The sequence below is a fragment of the Scyliorhinus torazame genome, chromosome 3 (genome assembly GCF_047496885.1).
Source record: "Scyliorhinus torazame isolate Kashiwa2021f chromosome 3, sScyTor2.1, whole genome shotgun sequence".
In the NCBI taxonomy this organism is placed as follows: Eukaryota; Metazoa; Chordata; class Chondrichthyes; order Carcharhiniformes; family Scyliorhinidae; genus Scyliorhinus; species Scyliorhinus torazame.
In genome coordinates this window covers 9,796,412-9,815,743 of record NC_092709.1, presented here as the reverse complement: position 1 = coordinate 9,815,743, position 19,332 = coordinate 9,796,412, and the positions used below count along the sequence as shown (strand labels likewise).

At 49.8% G+C, this 19,332-nt stretch overlaps 1 protein-coding gene across 2 annotated transcripts in view; it reads right to left on the bottom strand.

Moving 5' to 3' along the window:
- The window catches only part of LOC140408293 (alcohol dehydrogenase class-3), a 33,920-nt gene extending 15,034 nt beyond the window's left edge, over positions 1-18,886 (bottom strand). The window contains exons 1-5 of one of the 2 annotated variants that reach the window (XM_072495284.1): positions 18,866-18,886; positions 16,387-16,488; positions 5,952-6,093; positions 4,395-4,482; positions 1,606-1,825 (exon numbers count right to left, since the gene is read on the bottom strand). In XM_072495284.1, the coding sequence (XP_072351385.1) occupies positions 1,606-1,825; positions 4,395-4,482; positions 5,952-6,093; positions 16,387-16,488; positions 18,866-18,871 (558 nt within the window). In that variant the 5' untranslated portion in view covers positions 18,872-18,886. Of the gene's footprint in view, positions 1-1,605; positions 1,826-4,394; positions 4,483-5,951; positions 6,094-16,386; positions 16,489-17,737; positions 17,809-18,865 lie in introns of those variants that run through there. The other variant, XM_072495283.1, reaches the window with a different exon arrangement.
- Positions 18,887-19,332: the final 446 nt, after the last annotated feature.

The window sequence follows — 19,332 nt, the reverse complement described above, 5'->3', positions numbered from 1 at the left end:
CAACTTTTCTCCCTTCGGAGACTTCGGTGGGGGCGGGGGCGGGATTCACGGCGGCCAACGGCCATTCTCCGACCCGGCGGGGGGGGTCGGAGAATGACGCCCAAGGCCTCAGTTTAATGTCTCGTCTGAAGAAAAGGCATTTTAAACAATGCAGCATTCTCTCAGGACCTGCACTGGGGGATGTCTGCCTTGTCTCTAAGTCTCTGGAGCGGGACTGGGACAGCGGGCCTGCCTACTCCAGAGGTGAAAGCACTGCCCATTTTAGCAAAAACAAAAATCTAATCTTGGACTGTTATACAAAGCCTCATGGTAAATAGGCAATGAAAAGGAAGATGAATTAACCTCCTTTCAGTACTCCAGTCTGCGATTCCGATTAAGCTGCACTTTTACCAAAGAAATCTGTACTTTGAATTGGGACTGGAGTAAATTGCACAAGACATTTTGGACTTCAGACCATCAATTCACGAGTATGAAGTAAGTAAACAAACCAGTATCGTTATCCGGGCCGGAGAAAGCTCTTTTATCATAGCTCTGGAAAGTGACATACCCCAAAAAAGAAAACTGCATTTGTATATCACCTTTTGAGACGCGAGGGTGTCCCTCAAGCACTTTCATAGCCCAGTGAAATGCTTTCAAAACATTTTCACTGTTGAAATGAAAGATATGCGGCAGCCAAGTTACAGACAGCGAGATCCCATAAACGTGATCACCATAATCTGGTTCAGTGATTGGTTGGGGGGACTAAATATTGGGCAGGACACTGGGGGTAACTCCCTGCCCTTGTCCAAAATGTTGCCATGGGATCATATACATCTGGGCGAGGTGGGGGGGGGGGGGGGGGGGGGGGGGTGGAAATAGGGACTTTGGTGAACATCTCGTTTAGAAGACAGCACCCCCACCAGTGCAGCACTCCCTCAGTACTCAACAGAAGCATCATGAATATATGCAGGAGAAACCTCTTCACCCAGAGAGCGAGGGGCGAGGAAGTAGAATTTGTTACTGTAAAGAGAATGAGGCGAATGGCATAGATCTTAACGGGAAATCAGATAAACAGGAGGGTGAAAGGATTAGAAGATGGTGATGATAGGATGAGATAAGATGGGGGTGGGGAAGGTTCATAGAGCATCAACATGGGCATGGAACAGTCAGGCCAAATGACCAAGTCTGTGCAATGATAGATGCTTCCGCCTACACCTCTGGCTGGAAGAGCACATTCATATTCATGTTCTCAGTGCTTTAGGAATGTCCTCAAAATATCCCTGCTGTGGTCAAACAAACTCATCTCACAGGAGACCCTGGCTTGTGACCATCCAAAATGGAGAGGTTTCATTCAGGAAGGCACCGAATACATGTAACGTGCAACGGCGCAATAGAGTGTCGGGGGGGGGAACCTAAGCCCCCAACCCATTTCAAGAGCCACCTGCCGCACACGTGGTGAGGGTCTGTAGACCGAGCACTGACCCACCAGGTATCTCAGGACACACCGAACCAGAGTGGGAGCAAATCGTTCTGAATTCTCAAGGGACATCCCGAGAAGGAGGAGACCCACACCTGTTCAGAAAAATCACGAATGGGTAAAAGATTCAAAACACCAAATAAAATGACCTTGGCCGTATTGACAGCTGCACCGTAGCCAGTGGAAATACCGCAGCCCAGGAGGCAGACTTTGTCCAGCGGAGCTGCGTTGTCAATTTTAGCCAGTGAGATGTCCGCGACCACAGTGTATTCCGAGAAGGTGCTGGTCCCCATGTAGTGATACAGCTGTTGGCCTTTACAGGTGAATCGGCTGGTCTTGTCGGGCATCAGGCCATGGCCTTGGGTCAACCTGAGAAAACACAGGCAGATGATCGAACGCTTAAAGAATATATCACCACTTAAACAATCCGTGCTAGCAAGTTGCCGGCAGGTTTGGAGATCTGGCCAACGTTAGTTTTCCTTTTCAAAACTTTTCCCAGGAACAGACTTGATTCAAATGCACAACCTTCGCTTAAGAAGATCTGTACTGCAACAACCTGCCTTTTGATAGCATATTTAATGTTGGAAACCTCCACAGGTCATTCATAGGAATAATCAGATAAAATCTGACATGGCGTCACATATATATTAGGACAGCTGATTAAAAACCTCGTCATGGAGCTGGTTTCAATGAAGCATCTTAAAAGGTGGAGAGGTTTAGGATGGAATTCTAGAACTCAGCATTGAGCAAGCTGAAGGCACAGCACGGTGGTGCAGTGGTTAGCACTGCTGCCTCACGGCGCCGAGGTCCCAGGTTCGATCCCGGCTCTGGGTCACTGTCCGTGTGGAGTTTGCACATTCTCCCCGTGTCTGCGTGGGTCTCACCCCCACAACCCAAAGATGTGCAGGGTGGGTGGATTGGCCACGCTAAATTGCCCCTTAATTGGAAAAAATGAATTGGGCACTCTAAATTTATTTTAAAAAACACAACGGGGCAGCGTTTAGAATTGTAGATGCTTCAGCAGCACCAGTTAGAGGAGCGTAGATATTTCAGAAAGTTGCAGGACGGAGGAGGTTACAGAGATAAGGAAGGGATGCCGAGGGATTTGAACTCAAGGATGAGAATTTTTAAATCGAGGCATCGCCAGAACTGGATACAATGCCAGTCAGCGAGCACAGGGATAATGGGTGAATGGGACTCGGGAGCCAGTTAGGACGCTCAGGGGGCATAAAGCTGCATGGCTAAGGGGAGACACAGGGGGAAAGGGACTAACTAGCATTTTACATGGAGAGCCAGCATAGACCCCCTTCCATGCCATAAATGACTCCTTAACACCGACCCCACTGTATAAATTGCCCCTACAGAGAGCTTAATGTGGTTCAGTTTTAACAGAAACACAGCATGTCAAAACACGGAGCGATTACAAGATATTTAATTACAGTTAAACCTATCGTATGTCAGTGAAATTGCGTCTTAACCTCGCTTCCCTTAGAAAAAAAAAGTTGCAATTCAACAATCTGATGACGCTAAGAATTAGAATTTGTTAAACCAATCAAGCAATTTGACAGCTGCGATCTGGATGACCAAAGGTTTACACAAACACATCCTGGTCCGCTGAGCACTGAAAAACCAGTTGTGTCAGTGGCCGACGACACCTTGCGGTTTTTAAACCTGGGGCAGGGTGCGTGTAGGCGAGCCCGAGTGGCTCCATTCGGGGTCCCAGGAGACCATAAAACCATTGAGCTTGAAGCAAGGAAGGAAAGAAAGTCTTGTGAATTCGGTGCACATATAATAATAATAATAATAATCTTTACTAGTGTCACAACATACGCAGGCTAGTCGATCCATTAATAAACTCTGCCTGTTGTCGTGAACTATTCAAAAATATTTTCTACAAGAATGATACAGAACGGGGGGGGGGGGGGGGGGGGGGGAGTAATATCAGGAATGGCCGACCAGGCTGGGGATGCTTTCTCAGCAAAAATAAGGAGGTTGGTGACACAATAGAGGTCTATATAAGTATGAAGGGTTTAACAGCGTGGGCGTAGAGAATATTTTGACTGGTGGGCACATGCAAAACTAGGGTCCATCAATATCCGACAGTCTCTCGTGCTAGTAAATCCAATGAGGAATTCAGGAGAACCTTTACCCAGCGAGTGGCGAGAATGTGGAACCCACGGCCACAGGGAGTGGTCGAGGTGAATTGTGTGGATACCGATGCTGACGTACAAGTTAACCTTCGAAACCCCCCAAAAAACAGGGGGGAGTCAACTTTACATGCCGCGACTAAAAGTGAACCACCAAGGTGAGTGTGGGTGATTGTCATTTTAAAATGTCATTGGCGTCCAACGCAAAGAGCGGGCATTTCTCCACCTCCTGCAGCACCGCCTATATTGTCTGCTTGACGCCTTGCGTCCAGCTACAAGGTATACCTACAGTTGTGAGATGAATAATTGAGGCCAACTACAAGTGTAAACACAGTAGGACATGCTGGAGAAACGGAAAGTTGACTTGCATGTGGAGTATATGGAAAAACATGAACTTGGGGTAGGAAAAGTGGGGTCGTCTTGGAGGCTTAACGGCACATTTAAGGGGGAGCGAGAGAAGTGCAGGAGGGCAAATGGAACAGAAGGATACATTGATGAGGTGGAAGCAACACAACCAGAGGAGGCTCAAATGCAGCATAAATATTGGAACAGAGTGTTTGGGCCAGATGTCAGTGCTGTGATTCTCTACTCAGTAGCTTGTTTTACAAAAGCGAGGCTAAGGATACCCAGAAATGTGTCAATATTTACAGGCTGTCCCCAGGTGGAACTTGCCAATATTCCAAAGCTGACCCTTCCATGGTAACATCTGAAGCGCACTTAATTAAATCAAGACAACATCTGAAGGCATTTCATTCCTACAAGTGCAACAGTGAAGAGCAATGACACGCTACCTGATTTTCTGGCACAGATTGGTGTTGGGATTCAGGCAAAACTTGCATTCCCCACATTGCGGAATGTAAAGTGGAATTACTCGATCCCCTTGGAACCAAGAAAACATTGATTTAGACAAAGGTAAAGCAGTAAATTTTGCATGCGTCGGGTGGCATAGACATAGAATTTACAGTGCAGAAAGAGAGAGGCCATTCGGCCCATCGGGTCTGCGCCGTCCCTTGGAACGAGCACCCTTCCTAAACCCACACCTCCACCCTCTCCCCGTAACCCAGTAATCCCGCCGAACCTTCATGGACACGAACGGTGTGGCCAATCCACCTAGCCTGCACATCTTTGGACTGGAGGAAACTGGAGCACCCGGAGGAAACCCACGCTGACATGGGGAGAACGTGTAGACTCCGCACAAACAGTGACCCAAGTCGGGAAACAAACCTGGGGCACTGGAGCGGTCAAGCTACTGTACCATGACAAAGGGAATTCCAATTTTCTGTATTCCCCATCATGTCCCAGGAGTGTAAAGAATATAAGAATAGGAGAAGGACAATCACCCCCTTGAACCTGCTCCATCAGTCAATTACATCATGACTGATCTGCATCTTAATTCTCTGTATCCACCCGCCATGGTTCTGGAGCATTTTATAACCTAAACAAACAAAATGTTTGAAATGTTCAACTGCCTGGCCTAACCAACTGCATTCAAACCACTAGTGCCCAAGAGGTGGTAAGCGACAGAGATAACGCTCTCGCCCCCCCCCCTCCCCCCACAACCCCCAGACCACCCCTGGCATCCTCCATCCATTGGGAGCGGGGAGCTGTACGGGATTGATCCAGGATGAGGGACTTCAGTTCTATGGAGAGACTGGTGAAACTCTCCGTGGAGTGGAGCAGATTAAAGGGAACATTTGATGGGAGTTCACAATTATTATGTGTTTCGATAAAGTAAATGGCTTTAAAGCAAGTAATTTTCTACTTGCAGGGTTCAGTAACCAGGAGACGCCTGATCAATGGACATTTGGCAAACGAACCGGGGGGCGGGGTTGCGAGAGAGCAGCAGGGTGGTGCAGTGGTTAGCAGGGTGGTGCAGTGGTTAGCACAGCTGCCTCACGACGCCGAGGTCCCAGGTTCGATCCTGGCTCTGGGTCACTGTCCGTGTGGAGTTTGCACATTCTCCCTGTGTTTGCGTGGGTTCCACTCCCACAACCCAAAGATGTGCAGGGTAGGTGGATTGGCTACGCTAAATTGCCCTTTAATTGGAAAAAATTAATTGGGTATTCTAAATTTTTTAAAAAGTGGGATTGCAGGGTAGGGTGGGGGAGTGGCTGGCATAGGGTGCTATTTCAGTGCAGACTCGATGGGCCGAATGGCCTCCTTCTGCACCATAGGGATTCTAAAACCAATAAGGAGTACAATATTCTTAGCGGATAAATTTAAGTTATAATTTCCATGTCCATCATCAACTCCCCACACCCCACCCTCCCCAACGGGATTCACTAGGGACAATAAGCAATTTTCATTTCATTCAGTAGCAGACAATTTACAATCATCCCTCCCTTTACCTGCTTTCACACAGGTGACTCCTTCTCCAATACTTTCCACTATTCCAGCTCCTTCATGTCCGAGGATAACAGGGAACACACCCTCTGAATCGGAGCCACTGAGGGTGTAGGCATCAGTGTGGCAGACAGCAGTGGCAATTATCTGATGGGCAAACACCATAACACAGTTGAAAAATAAACTAACCCATCACAACATTCTGCTCCACACGACCCTCCTCCCTCCCCCTATCCTTCTATTCCTTTCTCCCTCATGAGTTTATCTAGCTTCCCCAAAATGCATCGGTGTTAGTCACCTCATCTACTTCACGTGGGCGAATTCTTAGGGAGCTTCTCCCGAATTCACTGAAGAATTCATCAGTGAGAACCTGGAGGTTCCACTCCAAATCAATTACCATCCTCTGGAGGTCCCCAGCATCACATGTCAGTCTTCAGCCAATTCGATACACTCTACGTGTTATTAAGAAGTGGCTGAAGGCACGGGAAATGACAACGGTTATGGGCCCTGACAATATTCCGGCAATAGTACTGAAGATTTGCGTTCCAGACCTTGCCGCACCCCTAGCCAAGCTGTTCCAGTACAGCTACAACACTGGCACCTACCCGGCAATGCGGAAAACTGCCCAGGTGTGTCCTGGACACAAGCAGCAGGACAAATCCAACCCAGCCAATTACTGCCCTATCAGTCTACTCTCCATCATCAGCAAAGTGATGGAAGGAGTCATCAACAGTGCTATCAAGCGGCACTTACTCAGCAATAACCTGCTCACGGACGCTCAGTTTGGGTCCCACCAGGGTCACTCAGCTCCTGACCTCATTACAGCCTTGGTTCAAACATGGACAAAAGAGCTGAATGCCAGAGGTGAGGCGAGAGTGACTGCCCTTTTATCAAAGCAGCATTTGACCGAGTGCGGCATCAAGGAGCCCGAGCAAAACTGGAGGCAATGTGGAACAGGGGGAAAACCTTCCGCTGGTTGGAGTCATACCCGGCACAAAGGAAGATGGTTGTGGTGATTGGAGGTCAATCATCTCAGCTCCAGGACATCACTGCAGGAGTTCCTCAGGGTAGTGTCCTAGGCCCAACCATCTTCAGCTGCTTCACCAATGACCTCCCTTCCATCATAAGGTGAGAAGTGAGGATGTTCGCTGGCGATTACACAATGTTCAGCACCATCCGCGACTCCTCAGATAATGAAGCAGTCCATGTCCAAATGCAGCAAGACCTGGACAATATCCAGGCTTGGGCTGATAAGGAACATTTGTAAGAATCCTCCTATTTAAACCGGATTTCTCTTGTGTACTCACTTCATCTTTTGTTACCTTGGCTGTTGTAACTTTTGTATCTGGACGATGACTGACCCCGCACCCACCCCCAGCAGATGTGCTGTTTGGTTTGGCCTCCGAGGACCCCTGGTACCAGCACTATGTGATCTGGCCCAGTGATGATATATTTTGATGGACCTGGCTGGCATCCAATCTGCTACTTTGATTTCCCAGGACTTAACTGGCTCTCGATTGGTGCTGGTGTTCCAGAATGTTCTGCTAAACTAAGGACAGGCTCCATTTTGTAGAGTGATGTTTAAGAGGAGCGGACAGCCGCAGTTCTCATCTCTCCCGGTGGCCTCTCGAAGGTCCTGAAGAAAAGGCCTTTCTCTCTCTCTCTGTCTCTGTCCACAACCAGTTAAACCTGCAAGAAGATTCAGCCAATACCAGCTGCAGACAGGCTGGGCTAATTGAAAACCCCCTTTTAAAATCTGATGATTGGAGAACTCTAGTCTTACCTCAGTGAGGCTGATAATTGTGCCTTCATACCCGAAGATCCAGTACAACACTCCACCTCCTGAGAAGATAGCTGACTACAATGACTTCAACATCAGCAATAATGACACAGGTGGCGTGGTGACCAGGAAGCGGATGGATTTGGGGTCGGGAAAAGAGTCTAAGCTTGGAGGTGCTAGTCGCAGCGTCTTGTCGTTTGGCCCGGCAAAAAAAATATTCTTCAAACACTGTGGTGGTCTCCACTTGAAAATATGGTGGCAACTCCGTCAGCATTTTAAGCTGGGCGCAGCGTCAAGGTGTGGGTCCTATGACCCGGAGCAGTGTGGGTCATACCGCCCTACATCGCTGCTTAATAGTGATGTGAAGGTGTTGGCAGCGCAGATAGCACAGTGGTTAGCACTGTTGCTTCACACACCAGGGACCTGGGTTCGATTCCTGGCTTGGGTCACTGTATGCACGATTGATGCATAGAACATAGCACAGTACAGCACAATACAGGCCCTTCAGCCCACGATGTTGTGCCGACCATTTATCGTAATCTAAGATCAACCTAACCTACACCCCTTCAATTTACTGCTGTCCATGTGCCTGTCTAAGAGTCGCTTAAATGTCCCTCATGACTCTGACTCCACCACCTCTGCTGGCAGTGCATTCCACACACCCACCACTCTCTGTGTGAAGAACCGACCTCTGACATCTCCCCTATACCTTCTTCCAATCACCTTAAAATTATGTCCCCTTGTGACAGCCATTTCCACCCTGGGGAAAAGTCTCTGGCTATCCACTCTATCCATGCCTCTCATCACCTTGTACACCTCTAGCAACTCACCGATGTGGAGATGCCGGCGTTGGACTGGGGTGAGCACAGTACGAAGTCTTACAACACCAGGTTAAAGTCCAACAGGTTTGTTTCGATGTCACTAGCTTTCGGAGCGCTGCTCCTTCCTCAGGTGAACCTGTTGGACTTTAACCTGGTGTTGTAAGACTTCGTACTGTTCTTCACTCCAGTGAGAAAAGCCATAGCTTCCTCAACCTTTCTTCATAAGACAATGCAATCTGGTCATTGTCCACCCCATCAAGTCCCTTCAGAGTACTGAAGGTTTCAATGCGATAATCTCTTATAATAATAATATTTATTAGTGTCACAAGTAGGCTTACATTAACACGGCAATGAAGTTACTGTGAAAAGCCCCTAGTTGCCACATTCCGGCACCTGTTTGGCACGGCTGGTACGGGAATTGAACCGTGCTGCAGGCCTGCCTCGGTCTGCTTTAAAAGCCAGCGATTTAGCCCTGTGCTAAACCAGCCTTTGGCACCTGTTCGGGTACACAGAGGGAGAATTCAGAATGTCCAATTCACCTAACAGCACGTCTTTCGGGCCTTGTGGGAGGAAACCGGAGCACCCAGAGGAAACCCACGCAGACACGGGGAGAACGTGCAGACTCCGCACAGACAGTGACCCAAACCGGGAATCGAACCTGGGACCCTGACGCTGTCAAGCAACAGTGCTAACCGCTGTGCTACCATGTCGCCATTCTCAGTGCCAGGGGCCTGGGTTCAATTGTGGCCTTGGTGACTGTGTGGAGTCTGCACGTTCTCCTGTCTGCCTCATTACACATCACCAAATCCAGAATTGCCTGTTCCCTTGTAGGCTCTACCACAAGCTGCTCCAAAAAATCTCTTAAACATTCCACAAATTCCTTTTCTTGGGATCCACTACCAACCTGATTGTCCCAGTCCACCTGCATATTGAAGTCGCCCATGATTATTGTGATATTGCCTTTTTTACATGCTTCCTCTATCTCCTGATTTATTTTCTGCCCCACATCCTGACGACTGTTAGGGGGCCTGCACATAACTCCCATCAGGGTCTTTTTACCTTTGCAATTCCTCAACTCTACCCACAGAGATTCTAAGCCTTCTGATCCTATATCGCTCCTTGCAATCGATTTAACTTCATCCCTTATTAACAATGCAACCCTTTGCCCATCTGCCTGTCCTTTCGATAGGACACATATCCTTGTATATTTAGATCCCAGCCCTGTTTCCCTTGCAGCCACGTCTCTGTGATGCCCAAAAAATTGTACCGGACAATTTCACTGTGCGCAACAAGCTCATTTACCTTATTCCGTATACTGCGCACATTTAGGTACAAGACCCTCAGTCCTGCATTGCCCACCTCCCTTCTCATACTTGTCACTTTTTTGCTCTGCCTGAGGGAGATGTTGTTCTCTTATTTTCGTTATCTATTTCCCCTTCAGTTATGACACCTTCTAAGCTAACACTCTGGTTCCCACCCCCCTGCCATACTAGTTTAAATCCTCCCGAGTGACACTAGCAAACCTCCCAGTCAGGATATTGGTGCCCCTCGAATTTAGATGCAACCCATCCTTCTTGTACAGATCCGACCTGCCCCAGGAGAGATCCCAATGGTCCAGAAATCTGAAACCCTCCCTCCTACACCACTGGTTTAGCCACGTGTTTAGCTGCACTGTCCTCCTATTTCTAGCCTCACTCGCACGTGGCACAGGGGGTAATCCTGAGATTACAACCCTAGAAGTCCTGCTTTTTAAACTTACTACCTAACTCCCTGAACACCTTTTGCAAGACCTCATCACTCTTCCTGCCTATGTCGTTAGTACCTATCTGTACTACGACTTCTGGCTGTTCACCCGCTCCCTTCAGCATGTCCTGTGTTCATTCAGAGACATCCTGGACCCTGGCACCAGGTAGGCAACACACCATCCTGGAGTTTCTTTCACTTCCACAGAAGTGCCCACCTATGCCCCTTACTATAGAGTCCCCTATAACTATTGCTCTCCTGCACTTTGCCCTACCCCGCTGAGCAACAGAGCCAGTTGTGGTGCCATTGTTCCGGCTGCTGTTGTTTTCCCCTGATAGGCTATACCCCCAACAGCATCCAAAACGGTATACCTCTTAGAGAGGGGGACAGCCACAGGGGATTCCTGCACTGACTGCCTGCCCTTTCTAGCGGTCACCCATCTGTCTGCCTGCACCTTGGGTGTGACCACATCTCTGTAACTCCTATCTATGACGCTTTCCGCCACCTGCATGCTCCTAAGTGCATCCAACTGCTACTGCAACTGAACCATGCGGTCTGAGGAGCTGCCATTGGTTACACTTGCTGCAGACGTAGTGGACCTGAACGCTGGAAGCGTCACAGATCTGCCACATCTCACAGTTGGAGCACTGCACCCCGCTGAGTGACATTTAAGCACTAGTTAATTAATTTAAAATAAATACTTAAATTATTATTAGACCCATGGAGGTTTTGGAACCCGGGGGAGAGAGAGAATACTCCTTCTCGCACGTGGACAAAAGTATACTCTAGAATTGATTTTTTTTTGTGGTGAGACGAGAAGTGTTGGTGGTGCTGGTGGGGGCAGAGTATGTGGGAATTGTGATTTCTGATCATGCATCGCACTGGCTGGAGGTTCAACTTGGCTCGAGGCAAGAACAGAGGCTGGGATGGAGGCTAGACTCAGGGCTTTTAGCGGACAGGGGTTTTGTGAGAAGGTGTGGTCAGTGAATGGGATGGTATTGGCGGCCACATTCTAGGAGGGATTGAAGGCGGTGGTTCGGAGGGTAGATGATCTCGTCCAAGGTGCACGGAGATAGGAGGAGGAGTGGGGAGTATGGACAATTATTGGATGAGGTTGTCAAGATTGACAGGGAATATTCAAGGGCCCCCACCGTGGAGGGATTGGCAAAGAGAAAGATTGCGCCAGAGCGAGGCGACTTCTTGCAAGCTGTGCTCAGCATACCCTCTAATTCTATCTTTTACTCTCGTCGATGCTTCTAAAACTTCATTCTAACTCTTTTAAACTCTCCAACAATGTTCTTATTCAATTACTTACAGATTTAGCAGTCTTTAGGACCCTGGAGACACCTGAAATCGACCCAGACCTGCCGACCACATGTGAGCAGCTGCCGGAGCTGCAGTCCCAGGCCCCGGCCTGGGGATTCCCCTACAGCGGCTGCCAGAGACCAGGAAAACGCCCTAGAAGCCAGGGCCTTCACTCTTCAGGCTCCCAGAGACCTGGAAAACACCACAGAAGCCGGGACCTCCACTCTGCTGCTGTCCAACGACCAGACCAGCATCGCAGCAGCTGCAGCCCCCCCCCCCCCCCCCCCCCGCCCCCCCCCAGCTTCCAACTCCTCTGACCCGGGGAGCTGCAACCCCCTGCAGGCCCCAAGCTCTCCTTCCACTCCCCCCTCTTCTACAATCACCCCACACTCCTAAAAATCAACTCCCACAGCCCAACAATCACTTATACTGCTCTTTTAAATTTACTTGCAGATCTAGAGATCCTCCGTCCTCTGGAAAGGACGCTGCGGACCCCAACGCACGGACCCGGCCATCGCCTCATCTGCAACCGCAATCCCAGAGACGTCATTCACTTACCGGCCTTCATCCCATCCACGCTCCCGGAGCATGGTCTGGACATCCACCGACCTGTGAAGACAAACCGGAGCCCGACAGCGACCCGGCACGCTCGACCACGCAGTCCCACCTACCGACGCAGGAACCGCAAGCATGGCAACAAATCCTCCATCCACACACCGACCAGAGTGAATAACCTCATTGGACACAACTACTCCCTTAACACTGCACACTCTCACCGTCCCCCAGGCTCGAAAAGAAGCAGTCACTCCAGGGAGCGTGGAAAACGTGCAGGTCTGCAGGGGAGAGTGAAACAACGCGGCCCCAAAGCCCCTCTCACTCCCAGCTAATGTCCAATCTCTAGAAAACAAGCTGGACGAACTTAAAGCCAGACTCACTTTTCAAAGAGAACCAAGGGACTGCTGTGTGCTCTGCTTCACGGAGACATGGCTCACTCCTGCTTCACCGGATTATGCCCTACTACCAGAGGGCTTCTCAATCCACCGAATGGATCATACGGCGGCCTCAGGCAAGGCAAGGGGAGGTGGGGTCTGCCTCCTAATCAACACCTCCTGGTGCCTAGATGTAGCAACACTGGTGAATTTCTGCTCCCCGGACCTAGAATACCTGATGCTAAAATGCCGCCCCACTACCTTCTGCGGGAGTTCAGCTCCGTTATCCTGATGAGTTTACATCCCACGCGAACGTGAAAAATCGCACTGGACGAAATATTCACCACCACAAATAGTCTTGAAATGAAACATCCCGAGGCCTTGTTCATTGGAGCTGGGGACTTCAATCAGGCCAAGCTCAAGAGCGTACTACCAAGTTACCACCAACACGTCACCTGTTCCACCCGAGGCCCAAACATCCTGGACCACTGCTACACAAATATCAAACATGCCGACCGCTCTATCGCCCACCCACACCTTGGCAAGTCTGACCACAAGGCTGTGCTCCTGCTCCCGGCTTATCAGCAAAATCTGAAGCGGGAGAATCCGTCAAAGAATGTTGTGCATTGTTGGTCTGAGGAATCGGATGGTCTCCTACGGGACTGCTTAGAGTCAGTGGACTGGTCAGTATTTAAAAACTCTGCAACCAGCCTGAACGAGTGCGCCCTGACAGTAACTGACTTCATTAGTAAGTGTGTAGAAGACTGTGTGCCAAAGAAACAAATCCGCGTGTTTCCCAACTGGAAACCCTGGATGAACAGGGATATCCACTGCTTGCTGAAGTCTGGGTCTGAGGCATTCAAGTCAGGCGACCCTGACCTCTACAAGAAAGCCAGACATGATCTAAAGAAATCTATCAAAGATGCCAAAAGGCAGTACCGGACCAAGCTCGAGTCCCAGGCTAGCCACACGTCCCAGACCCCCGCCGTCTATGGCAAGGTCTGCAAGACATAACGGGCTACAAGATGAAGGCATGTAAAATCGTCGGCTCCAATGCACCCCTCCCTGATGAGTTCAACGCATTCTATGCACGCTTTGAGCAAGAGGTCAGCGAGAGCGAGCCACGGATGAACTTGTATCTGAGATCACCACTGCAGACGTCAGAGCAGCCTACTCGAAGGTCAACCCACGGAAAGCCACTGGCAAGGACGAGCACTCAGGTCTTGCGCGGATCAGCTGGCGGGGGTATTCGCAGACATCTTCAACCTCTCTTTACAACAATCTGAGGTCGCTATCTGCTTCAAGAAGACGAACATCATCCCTGTACCAAAAAAAAGCCAAGCAGCGTGCCTTAATGACTATCGTCCAGGGGCTCTGACATCCATCATCATGAAGTGCTTCGAAAGGTTTGTCATGACACGAATCAACTCCAGGCTCCCGGATTGACTTGATCCACTACAGTTCGCCTACCGCTGCAACAGGCCCACAGCAGACACCATCTCCATGGCCCTGCACTCTACCCTGGAACACCGAGATAACAAAGTCACCTATGTCAGACTCCTATTTATCGACTACAGCTCAGCCTTCAACACCATCATTCCTACAAAACTCATCTCCAAACTCCGTGGCCTTGGCCTCGGCTCCTCCCTCTGCGACTGGATCCTGAACTTTCGAACCCACCGGCCACAATCAGTAAAGATAGGCAACAACACCTCCTCCATGATCATCCTCAACATCGGTACCCACAAGGCTGTGTCCTCAGCCCCCTACTATACTCCTTATACACCTATGACTGTGTGGCCAAATTCCCCTCCAACTCGATTTTCAAATTTGCTGATGACACCACCGTAGTGGGTCGGATTTCAAACAATGACAAAACAGAGTACAGGAATGAGATAGAGAATCTGGTGAACTGGTGCGACGACAATAATCTCTCCCTCAATGTCAACAAAACGAAGGAGATTGTCATCGACTTCAGGAAGCATAGTGGAGAACATGCCCCTGTCTACATCAATGGGAACGAAGTAGAAAGGGTCGAGAGCTTCAAGTTTTTAGGTGTACAGATCACCAACAGCCTGTCCTGGTCCCCCCATGCCGACACTATAGTTAAGATAGCCCATCAACGACTCTACTTTCTCAGAAGACTAAGGAAATTTGGCTTGTCAGCTACGACTCTCACCAACTCCTACAGATGCACCATAGAAAGCATTCTTTCTGGTTGTATCACAGCTTGGTATGGAGCCTGCTCTGCCCAAGACCGCAGGAAACTACAAAAGGTGGTGAATGTAGCCCAGTCCATCACCTAAACCAGCCTCCCATCCATTGACTCGGTCTACAATTCCCACTGCCTCGGAAAGGCAGCCAGCATAATTAATGACCCCACACACCCCAGACATACTCTCTTCCACCTTCTTCCGTCAGGAAAAAGATACCAAAGTTTGAGGTCACGTACTAACCGACTCAAGAACAGCTTCTTCCCTGCTGCCGTCAGACTTTTGAATGGACCTACCTCGTATTAAGTTGATCTTTTCTCTACACCTTGCTATAACTGTAACATTATATTCTGCAGTCTCTCCTTCCTTCCCTATGTACGGTATGCATTGTTTGTACAGCATGCAGGAAACAATTCTTTTCACTGTATACTAATACATGTGACAATAAGAAAACAAATGAAATCAGAGAAAGAAGTTACATGGGGCAATTTGACAGGTTGACGATGGGGAAGGCAGTGGGGCAGCTACAGAGGACAAGGGGGGTACAGTATGACTATGGAGAGAAGGTGAGCTATATGCTAGCCCATCAGCTACAGAGGCAGGCCGCTTCCGGAGAAATCCTGAGGGTACGGACAGGGAAGGGAGTGTCGGAGCCGGGGGGGGGGGAAGATAAATGAGGCGTTCAGGGAATATTATGAGAAACTGTATAAGGCTGATCCGGGGGATGAGGAAGGGGACATGGGGGGTGGTTTCTGGACGGACTGGAATTCCCAAGGCCGAATGAGGAGAGGAGGCAGATGCTGGAGGAGCCGCTAGGGCTGAAGGTGATGGAGAGCATACAAGGGATGACGTCGCGGAAGGCCCCGGGGTCGGACGGTTACCCGGCGGAGTTCTAAAAGGAGTTTGCGACGGAGTTGGCACCACATTTACTGGGAGCGTTTAGCGATGCTCTGGAGAAGGGGGAGCTGCCGGAGGCACTGACACAGGTGACAATTACGCTAATACTGAAGAAAGGGAAGGACCCATTAGTTTGTGGGTCAGACAGACTGTTCAATACAGGTGTGACAGTGCTGGCTAAGTTAGTGGCAGGAAGGATGCGTTCCAGGGGTGATTGCAGAGGACCAACTGGGCTTTGTGAAGGGTAGGCAACTTTCCAGTGATATTAAGTGGTTACTGAATGTGATCATGACCCCGTCGAGGGGACGGGTACCGGAGGTAGTGCTGTCTATGGACGTAGAGAAGGCATTTGACTGGGTGGAGTGGCAGTACCTGTGTGAGGTTCTGGGAAGGTTTGAATTTGGACCAAACTTTATGGCGTGGGTCCGTCTGCCGTACGTGTCCCCAGTGGCAAGAGTGTGGACAAACATGATGAGCTCACGGGGTTTTGGGTTGCACAGGGAAAGAGGGGGTGAAAAGGGGGGAAAATGTGTACAAACTGTAAATTGTGAGATGTGGAGAATGTTCTCCGACCTATTTATGTTTTTGTATGGTTGGAATAAAATACATTTAAAAAAGGAATATCTCTATAATTGTCACAGATGTCACTGCATGGAAACACTAATTCCTTAAAAGTAGGAAATGGAACTTACAAACAAAAGCTTAAAAATTAATCAAAGTGTTTGAAATTAAGTTTACATTTTACTTTGTACCTTAATTCGAACTTCATGGGCTTTTGGAGGAGCAACTTCCACAACCTCAATACAAAGAGGTTTCCCTGCCTCCCAAGCAACAGCAGCTTTGCAGTTGATAGTCTGTTAAAACAGAAAGAGATTCACTTATAAACCGGGCAGGCAGAGAGCAGAGGCTGAATTTATGATACTGCTCCCTTACAAAAGACCTCAGAAAGAGGCCATTCAGCGAATCGAGACTGCACTGTCCCTATGAAAGACCACCCTACCCAGGCCCTATCCCCCACCCTGTATCCTCATTCTAAGGGGAAATTTATGTCCAATCCACCTAACCTGCTCATCTTTGGATTGGGAGGAAACCCACGCAGGCACGGGGAGAACATGCAGGCTCCACAGTCACCAAAGGTGGGACTCGAACCTGGGTCCCTGGTGTTGAGGCAGCAGTGCTAATCACTGCGTCACTGTGCTGCCCTCTAATATTCATTGCCTCTGTCTAATATTAGGGACGCCATTTGTCATTTTAGACTTAAAGTTTGCTCGCCGCTACAATAATCCTATGGTCTTCTCCCAGTGACTACCACGGATTCCTGATGCAACAAAAAGTGCTTTCATTTGAATTTTTGGGGACTCTGCTGACTGTTCCAAGGACATTCTGTTATTGTTCCTCATTGTACTCAAATTGTTATTCTTACACAAATTGAAATTCTCAAAAATAGAACATTGCAGATCTGTTTACCGTTCACCTGTCCCTCCGACAAACAACACACCAGTGCCAAAACTCCACTAAATCCCCACCAACCGGCAAGAACTGATTACCGAGTCAGTTTAAAATGCCCAATCGCTGATTCACGGGTAGGCAGTGGGTACCCACGGTATAGCGGTATTGTTGCTGGACTCGTAATCCAGAAACCCAGGATGATGATCTGGGGACCCGGGTTCGAATCGCACCGCGGCGAGTGATGGAATTTAAACTCAATTCAAATATCTGGAATGAAAAGTCTAATGGTGACCCGTGAATCGATTGTCGTAAAACCCCATCTGGTTCACCGATGTCCTTTAGGGAAGGCAATCTGTCGTCCTTACCTGGTCTGGCCTATATCTGACTCCAGACCCACAACAATGTGGTTGACTCTTAAAATGCCCCCCCCCGGGGTAATTAGGGATGGGCAATCAATGCTCACGACCCACGAACGAAAAAAACCCTCGCTCGCTCCTACTGGGGTTCAGCCCGAGGATACAATGTTACACATTGGGAATTGTTACACTCCGAATGGCTACATTGCAGTTACTCTCCCAGCTGTTACTCTCAGAGTTTCTCACACACCCTCCCTGCCCCCGGTACCCTGCCCTCGGTGCCCCCTGCCCTCGGTACCTTGCCCTCGGTGCCCGCCATCTGTCCGGTGCGGAGTTGCCGCTGACACTGACTGCCCCGGGGAGGGGTGGGGGGGGGGGGGAGTGTCTGTACTGATTGGTCCGTTCATGATTCGTCTTCTTCTGATTGGCTTTACGATGACGTCAGTCTTCAGAGGAGGCCCCGCCCCCCGTGGCCCCGCCCCTGAACCCCCCAAGGTCACGGGGTGGGTAGGGGTTGCCAACCCTCCCGGATTGAGCGGACCCGCAGCAAAATCCAACACACGGAGCTCGGCGCAAACCGCGATTTGTTGCATTTTTCTTCCAACACGAGATTGCACGGGGCCGGGGGCGGGCGGGGGGTATAAAGCAGCAGGAAATGCTCAGTCAGTGGGGGTGGGGGTGCACAATGCTGAATAGGGGTGGGTCTGTATAATGCTCAGTCAGTGGGGTGGGGTGCACAATGCTGGGGTGGGGGGGATCTGCACAATGCTCAGTCAGTGGGGTGGGGGTCTGAACAATGCTGAATGCTGAATCAGGGGTGGGGGACTGCTGAATGCTGAGTCAGTTGGAGTGGGAGTGGGTGGGGGTCTGCACAGTGCTGAGTGTTGAGTCAGTGGGTGGGGGTCTGCACAGTGTTGAGTCAGTGGGGTTGGGGTGGGAGTGGGTGGGGGTCTGCACAATGCTGATGCTGAGTCAGTGGGGTGGGGGTCTGCACAGTGCTGAGTGTTGAGTCAGTGGGTGGGGATCTGCACAGTGTTGAGTCAGTGGGGTTGGGGTGGGAGTGGGTGGGGGTCTGCACAGTGCTGAGTCAGTGGGGTTGGGGTGGGGGTCTGCACAATGCTGATGCTGAGTCAGTGGGGTGGGGGTCTGCACAGTGCTGAATGCTGAGTCAGGACGCCTTTGCACAATGTTTGTCCCGGGGATGGTGATTGCAATCTAATCTGACATCCCAGCATTGCCCAATGCTGCATTCGTCCCAAAAACCTCAATCCTCGGAGCGAGAATAAACTCTGTCAGTGCCCCTCCCTCCCTGGGGTATTACCCAGCAGCTACCTCCCCCCCCCCCCCCCCCCCCCCCCCCCCCAAAGTGCTGTGTTCCTGAGTCTGGGATCATGAGCTCAGCCCATGGGCAATCGGAGAGCTTTACCTTCATTGATTCATGATGTGGTGATGCCGGTGTTGGACTGGGGTGAGCACAGTACGAAGTCTTACAACACCAGGTTAAAGTCCAACAGGTTAGTTTCGCTCATTGATTCACTCAAACGTGCAGACACAAAGCCTTCCCTAAAACAAAAGATTACATAAGAGCAAACAAAATACTGCAGGGGTGGAGAATCTGACTCCTCTCTCCAGTCACACTGGCTGGCCTGCTGAGTGTTTCACTGCATTTACATAGTTCCTTTCCTGTCCTCAGGACGTCCCATCAACACTTTACAGCCAATGAAGTCCACTATGAAGTGTAATGGAGCCGATTTGTGCACAGCAAGGTTCCACAGCAAGATTGGTGCCTGAGGCGCCAAGAAAGACATCGCGATGACCAGCTGAGTCGCACGTTTCGGCACCTCCCGTTGGAACGGACTTTTGGGCTCTTATTAGGAGCCCCAATGGCAATTT